This window comes from Meriones unguiculatus, chromosome 18 (assembly GCF_030254825.1).
Source record: "Meriones unguiculatus strain TT.TT164.6M chromosome 18, Bangor_MerUng_6.1, whole genome shotgun sequence".
NCBI lineage: Eukaryota > Metazoa > Chordata > Mammalia > Rodentia > Muridae > Meriones > Meriones unguiculatus.
The window spans coordinates 21,299,912-21,307,539 of NC_083365.1; the positions used below are offsets into that span (position 1 = coordinate 21,299,912).

The 7,628-nt window shown below is 45.9% G+C and overlaps 1 protein-coding gene across 6 annotated transcripts in view; it reads left to right on the forward strand.

The window, feature by feature from the left end:
• Positions 1 to 6,905, forward strand: part of Znf106 (zinc finger protein 106) — a 55,683-nt gene extending 48,778 nt beyond the window's left edge. For all 6 annotated transcript variants that reach the window (XM_021639399.2, XM_021639401.2, XM_021639402.2 and 3 more), the window contains 3 exons: positions 686 to 757; positions 2,602 to 2,748; positions 3,595 to 6,905. In XM_021639399.2, coding sequence (XP_021495074.1) covers positions 686 to 757; positions 2,602 to 2,748; positions 3,595 to 3,651 — 276 coding nt within the window. In that variant the 3' untranslated portion in view covers positions 3,652 to 6,905. The remainder of the gene's footprint in view (positions 1 to 685; positions 758 to 2,601; positions 2,749 to 3,594) is intronic.
• Positions 6,906 to 7,628: the final 723 nt, after the last annotated feature.

The following is a 7,628-nucleotide window of genomic DNA, read 5'->3' on the forward strand; positions in this document are numbered from 1 at the left end:
TTGTTTTGTTTTGTTTTGTTTTTGGCTTTTCGAGACAAGGCAGGCCATGGCTGTCCTGAAACTTGCTCTATAGACCAGGCTGGTCTCAAGCGCACAGAGATCTACCTACCTCTGCCTCTGCCTCCCCAGGGCTGGAATTAAAGGTGTGTGCCACCACTGCCTGGCTTTATCTTAGTTTTTAGACAGGTTTTTACTATGTGGTAAGGGGCCTAGAACTTACTGTGTAGACCAGGCTAGCCTAGAACTCAGAGAGATCAACCTGCCTCTACCTCTGCCTCCTCTGCTAGGATTGAAGGTGCCACCACACCTGGTTCCCTGCTTAACTTGGAGGGTTTTAGTTTTAATTGTAAGGATGAACTAGGATGGATGTTTTCAAGATCTTGAGTAGTAAAGCCTTTCTTGTAGTGAATGCAGATTCCCAGTTAGTTATCAGCACTGTCTCAGTATAGAGTGAGTGGGAACCTTGGACCCCTGCCATCCTTGCTGTAAGCCACAGGTCAAGGATGACCCTCTAAGGGACACAGTTCAAGGCCCTCTGACCAGAGGTATAGAAATCGCTGTTGCGCTTTGGAGTTGCAGCCCTGGTTTTACTTAAGGTTTATATGTCTATGTAACTTGTATGAAGGGTGTTTTGTAGCTTTTCTTCATGTATATTCACTCTGATACCCTAAACCTCTTTCTTCAGATTTACACTGGCTGTTACGATGGCAGCATCCAAGCTGTGAGGCTGAATCTGATGCAGAATTACCGCTGCTGGGTAAGCAGAGACTGTTGTCACCAGACTTGAGCCAGCGACGTTCCATCCTGGGCTGGTTTCTAGATCTTTCTCATCATTGGTGTAGCTTTTGTGTTTTATGCTTGGCTGTATTCCCTTACTGTATGACAGAGAAGTTTGTTTTGGAAGAATACATAGGAAGCTTTTTGGCTTCTTTATTGAAAAATCTCATTAGATATGAGATGTGTGAATATTGTCTTCTCACTTTCTCTCCTAGTTGTTTTGTCTTGTTTGCAGTACTGTGGGTTAAACCTCACATGTGATTGGCAGGTCCTTTGTCGCTGAAGCCTCTCCCCTCCTAGGTGGATTCTGCTTTGTTTTTGGCTCGGTACATGAAGTGCATGGTGGTGCCTGTTTCTGAGACCTCTCCGTCTGCACGCCTTCCTTGGGTGTTACAGTGTTTATGGTTTAACTTATTTCCTTGTTGGATTCTGGTGAATAGGCAAAGAAAAAGCACCGTCCATGTAGGCCTTGTTTTTATTTGGTTCTTGTACTAAGAGTGACCAGTGAGATGGTGGCCCTAGATTTCTTTTCCTCAAACCCTGACCTTCTTAGAATTAATGGAATGTTAGATTTATTTTTTCACATTTGATTGTCTGTAGCCTATTACTTTTTCGCTGTGATATATGTCACTGCCTTTGCTTGTTAATCTTCTCAGGGAAAGTAATCAAAATGGAGGATTAGACCTACAGTAAATACTAGACCTGACTAGGGGAAAAACTCAGGTTTTCATTACTATTTAGTAATGAACACGCAGAGAGAAGGGCTCTCAAGGCCGCACCCTTCCCAGGGCATCTCTAGGCAGTCAGTGATTGCTAAGAGGAGGTACTTTCTTTGGTGGTGTGGCCACTGGTAAGGCGGCTGTACCATGTGGTTTATGAATAACCTCCGGGCAGAGCTTCTGTAAGCAACCCCAGTGGAGCTCAGCATCAGTGTTAGTGAGAAGAGGGGAGGAGGAAACATGGAACGAGGGAGACTGACTGGGAGAGCAGCGGGAGTGGAGGGCACAAGCGAGGGTTGGGGGAGTGTGATCCATTACACTGTGTATGTGTGACAGTAGCCTACTAAAGCCCACTGTGCGTAATTAGTACCTGCTAATTAAAAACTTGCATGAACATCCTGGAATTAGAAATCATAGCATCTGTTATAAGACTACAGGCTTCAGAGCAAGAGAAGGGCCGTTATGTTTCATGAATAGTATATGAGATTGAGCCACAAGAAATATTATGGAAAGTTACATCTTGTTTTAAGTAGATAAGTTCAAGATTGTGACTCAAGTGATACAAGTTGTGAGTTTTAAAAGTCAGGACTTCCACAGCAGGTAGCTTTTTGCTTTGAAGCAGATCTAGTGTAGCCCAGACAGCTTGGCTTCCCACTCACTACGTAGCCAAAGCTGGTGTTGAACTTGTGATCCTCTTGCTTCTACCTCCCAAATGCTGGGATTCCAGTGCAAGGCACTAACCACAGCTTGCGTTGTTTTTGTAGTTTATTTTCATCATTCTCTAGCTGTTGGGCATATCATTTTCAGTGTTAAGGGAAAGCTGTGGCCTTTTGTAAAGAAATTATTATAAAATAAATGTAGCATTTTATTTTACAATGGAAGATAAAGAATATGCCTTAGTTGGGCATGGTAGCACATACCTTTGATCCCTCCACAGAGGCATCTGGATTCCGAGACTTCAAGGCCAGCCTAGTCTACTTAGCAAGTCTAGGCTGGCCAGAGCTACATGGTGAGAGGGAGAGAGTGTTTGTGTTTGCACGTGTGTGTTTACACATGGACACATGTTTGTTGTGCTCTTGTTCACTACCCGTGTTCTTTCCCATAGTGGCATGGCTGTACTCTGATATTTGGCGTTGTGGATCACTTAAAACAACACTTGCTGACCGACCACACCAATCCCAACTTCCAGACGCTGAAGTGTCGCTGGAAGAACTGTGATGCTTTTTTCACAGCCAGGAAAGGATCCAAGCAGGTATTTCCGCGGGATCGGATCATCTGAGGCTCAGCAGAAAAGCCGTGGTTCTCAGCCTTCCTAATGCTGCGACCCTCTGTTACAGTTCCTCATGTTGTGTGACCCCACACACAACATGATTACCATGAAATTACCTCATTGCTACTTCGTAACTGTAATTTAGCTACGGGTAAGAATCCTGAACTGGGCGTGGTAGTGCACACCTGTAATTCCAGCACTCGAAGAAGCAGGGACATGGTGGATCTCTGTGGGTTTAAGGACAGCCAGGGCTACACAGAGAAACCCTTTCTCAAAAACCAAAACAAACAAACAAAAAAGAATCTTGACGTAAATATCTGACATTCAGTCCCTATGAAAGGTTGTTCAACCCCTAAAAAATGCTTAGCTGATTTAGGCCAGTGTGATGATGTATGCCTGCAGTCCCAGCGCAGCAGGAGTTAGAGCCAGCCCGGTCTACAGAATGAGTCCAGGACAGACAAGGCTGCATAGAGAAATGCTGACTTAGAGCAAAGACCAGCAAGCCCTTTGCTTTTTAAAGCATTCAGAATTGTAATAAGTAGTAGGAATGTTTCTTTATTACTCCGTAACTTAGGGATTAACTAAACAAGATTTTCTCACACACACACACACAATGGGCTGTTTTTTAATAAAGCGCTTAAGCAGAGTCCTTGGGTTTGTGCTCTTGTGCTAAGGTGAGACGGTGTCTTTAAGTGGGTAGTTTCCCGTGGTTACAGGTGGAGCCTCCCGCCCTATGGCTATGTAGTCCGGGAAGGTGTGCCTCAGGTAACTTCCTCCTGCTCCACTGCCATTTCATTCTCACAGTCCTTCTCTTGTTTTTTTCCTCAGGATGCTGCAGGACATATCGAACGACATGCTGAAGATGACAGCAAAATAGATTCGTGAAGTTGTTTGCCTCCCATGTTGGGAAGTTATTAGTAAACTATTTTCACATTGGCCTATCTCACGGGCTACTGTCTGTCCTTCTCCAGTGATACTGGGAAGGAGAAAGTGGTTCACAGCCAGACCTACCGCTAGGAAAGATTGGGCAGCCTGAGGGACAATAGGTCACATGCAGCTCAGGCCCGCTCTGGAGTGTCTAAGTGATGTTTAAGTAGGCTCTAAGGGAACGACTCTCTGGGACAAACGACAGTGATTTATGCTATAGGCGTCTATTAGAGATGCAGATTTTAATTGGTTACCCAGTTTGACCCTAATCATATATTTTATTGATTTGTTTTGTGATTTCTGTTTTATGTTCTTATGATGGCTTATGATAGAGTTTTCAGGATCAGTTTTAATTTCTCCTTTTGCAATAACTGGGTCATTAAATTTGAAGCAAATTGTTTTTTAAGAATTATGTACAGCGTGTTTCACTATTAGTGTAGATGGACAAAGCTGGCTGTAGGTGTGAAGGGAAACGTGGCGGCATCCTGAGATCAGCCTGCCTGCTCTGCTTGCTCTGTCTTAGAATTCAGACATGCCAGTAGCAAAGCTCCATGACAGGAGGTCCCTAGAGACGCCATTTCCCAGTAAGCCACTTCAGTGTGCTCAGTGTGGTGCCTCCCTTCACTTCTGCACTCACTGGCTGCTTGAACTGAAGGCTCCTACCTTTATTCCCTTTCTAGCTTCTGGCCTCGGAGTCTCATGGAGCCTTGACATCTTTTGGGTTGCTCCATTGCCAACACCCGTATTTCCTGCTGTCTTGCTGTGCCGAGGGCAACAGCACGTGCGGCTCGCGGGGCGCCTTCAGCCCACCGGCAGCACGCTTGCAGGACAGCTGGAAGAAGCATCTGGAATCCCTGATAGGGCATCAGGCAGGCCTCTGAGACACAACATCTGCAGCCAGTGCCTGCCTTCATGGTCATGCCAGCTGTGGAGTGTGGTGAGGGGAAAGCTGCCACTGGGAATACCCACATCACAGGCCTTCGTGAAATTGCTTTGTTCTTGGATTTTTTTTGAAGCCCTGTGTGTAAAACTGAACAAGTCTTTTCTCTAGTCTTTTGTTTCTGGATCTCAAAACTGAGATTCTTCAGAAGGAGAGGACCCTTGTGCCACAAACCCTCGCTTCAGGATGCCATGCTTTCTAGTACTAAGATTGCGGCCTCTTGCTTTTGACCTTTGCCTGATCAAACATCCGCATAGGCCCTAGGGCAGGGCGGCTTCACCAGAGGGGTCTGTGGCTCCTGAAGTTGCATGGAGGACTAAATAGGTCTCTTCATCCCTGCACCCCTCGAGAAAGGTTCCAGTAATTCTAACTGGATCCAGAAGATGTTGAGAGCTGATCTAGGAGCTAAGACTAGCTCAGGAGCGCCACGCGCTGTTCACCTGTGGCCTACTGTGTGGGGGAACTTTCACTGACCACATGACTGAGGTGTGACGTGGAGGACTTATTTCTGACAAAGCATCTTTATGCTATTTCTGTGAGACTTAAGAGCCCCTTCCCACCTCTCACCTCCACTTCCTATAAGGGTGATCAGAGGAGCCACAGTTCTTCAGGTCTTGGAAGTGATTTCCTAGGAAAGTTCCCTTGAGTTTCTTGCTAACCCCGCCTCACCCTCCAAGCTTCAGCTCCCCCAGTTCCCACATTGGCAGGGCAGTGTGCTAAGGAGGCTCAGGTTCCCTGGCCACCCCCACGGATGTGCAGAGGGTTGAGAGTAGGGGCCCGAGGAGCAGCAGGGAAGAAGAATGCGAGGGGCTGAGCGTGGGAGGAACGTCTGAGGGCGGGCAGTCTGGAAGGGTCAGTGAGCTGGGATCTGAACCTCCCCCGGAAGCATGGTGGGCACGTGGGCACCTGCACTGCGTCGTCTCTCACAGGGCTTTCTTGGAAGTGGTTGCTGAGGTCAAGCACAGGTGGAACTGTTTCTGCCATTGGATCAGTGTTCCCCAGGGTGAGCAGCCTAGCGTTGTGCCGAGAATGAGTGTCCTGGCTCCTCAGTAGAAGGGTGTCGCTCGTCAGCGCCCTCCAGTGCCCCTCAGAAGGGGCAGCTCGGGGCTGTGCTGACTTGTGTTTGATTTGTTGAAGGAAGGAAAATGACTAATAACCTGCCAAAACCAAGACATTTCTTATGAGTTACTTGATGGTTATTTCTAATGTTGTTCATTTACACCTGGTCCAACAGCTAAAAGCGAAGGAAAATTTTACAAAATCTTTTTTGTGTGTTTTCAGTGATGGTTCTAATAAATTACCAGCCACTTTCAAATTTTCTTGAAAGTTTTTACTTGGGTTCAAAACACATTTTAGCATATTCTGCTAGACTATAAACAGTGCAGATTTTTTAAAAAGAGCAAAAAATGTCATCCTGACATAAGTTTGGGAAGTCATTATTCAGCATTACTCTTTGCTTTCATGGGGAAATTCTTTTTCTCAGGAGAGTCAGCAGGTGTAAGTTTAAGCCGATGAACTGCATGGAATCCAAGGCAGTACCTTTATGGTTGAAGTGATTGTTGCCAAGAATGGTTTTGTTTTTTTCTGGTAGATTGTCATGGACACGTGGCTGAGTTGCTGAGGATAGTGCACACTTACAGGAATGGCACAGTATTATTTTATGGAAGATAATTCATTGAGGAGGAAACTGAACACGCATTTTGTGGCTTGCTTAAATAACTAATTTGCATATTCTTAGCAAATTTGTTCCTGTTGCTTCAAGGAGAGTTCTAGAATTACTATGAAGACCGCTCTTGCCGTGCTTATACTGGTGGCTTCATCCCTGTCCTGTCACTGGATTTGAGGGTGGTGGCCTGAGAGGTAGTTGTGGAGGAAGCTGTGGTGGAGATATAATGGGTCTCCCCTGGTTCCATATGCTGATGGGTGTGAAACTTTGTGTAACCTAAACATACCACTTACTGTACAATAACCTCCTCTTCACCTCCAACCCCAAGGACATGGCCCAGACCAGACCAGAAGTAGCCTGATGTGGGCAGAGAGTGGAGAAGGAAAGCCTGTTGGGAGAAGTAGACGCCCAGAGCTGCCCTGAACCTTGGTTTCTTATTGTTTTTCAATATTAAATATGGATTAGAAAAAAATGTCAGGTGACATTTGGCTGCAAAGATGTTTTTAAACAGCCTTCTTACTTTTGGTATAAAAGCTGTGAACTTCATAACTTTGTAAGTGAGATAAAACAAATACAAGAGGAAAATAAAAGTACTTTTACTACTAAGTGTTCATTTTGTTATTTTGTCTGTGTATTCATGATTCGCCTCTTTTTATTGGGCATAGAGAACAGGACAGTGGGCAGGAAGCAAGGTGTTTGTGCCATAGGCCCACCCTAATGTCAGATAGGCCAGTGAGCAGAAAGGCTAGGATGAAAAAAAAAATCACACTTCTCCTGCATTGCCCTCTAGACCTTCCATTGGTCATTTCTTCTGTTTTAAATTTGTTTAGTTCTCTATTTCATACATTCAGTATACTTTGACTGAATGCACCCCCACCTTTTTTCATCTCTTGGAAGAGATCTGGATGGTCCCTATGCTCAAGAGTTAGCAGTAGTGGGACTAGACAGATGGCTCGGGGGTTAGAGACTGCCAGCGCTTCCAGAGCATCTGGGTGTAGATCCCAGCACCCACAAACCCAGGGGTATGGAATGTGAAGCCCTCTTCTGGCCTCCATGGGCTCCAGGCTTGCAGGCAAAACACCCACACACATGAATCAAAATGAAAAGCGGAAGGAAAGGCAGTCGGTGTGCTTTCAGCGGGACGCACACCTTTGACCTGGTGTGTATTCCCGTTATTCTACCCTGAAATTAGGGCTCTTCCCATTAACACACCAACCAGACCCAACCCTTCCAAAACCCGACAGGATGGGGTGTGCCCATAGACTACGGAGGGTTTCTTCGTGTTGTGTGCAGGGGTGGAGAGCAGTTCAGTGGACATCTTCCTCTCTG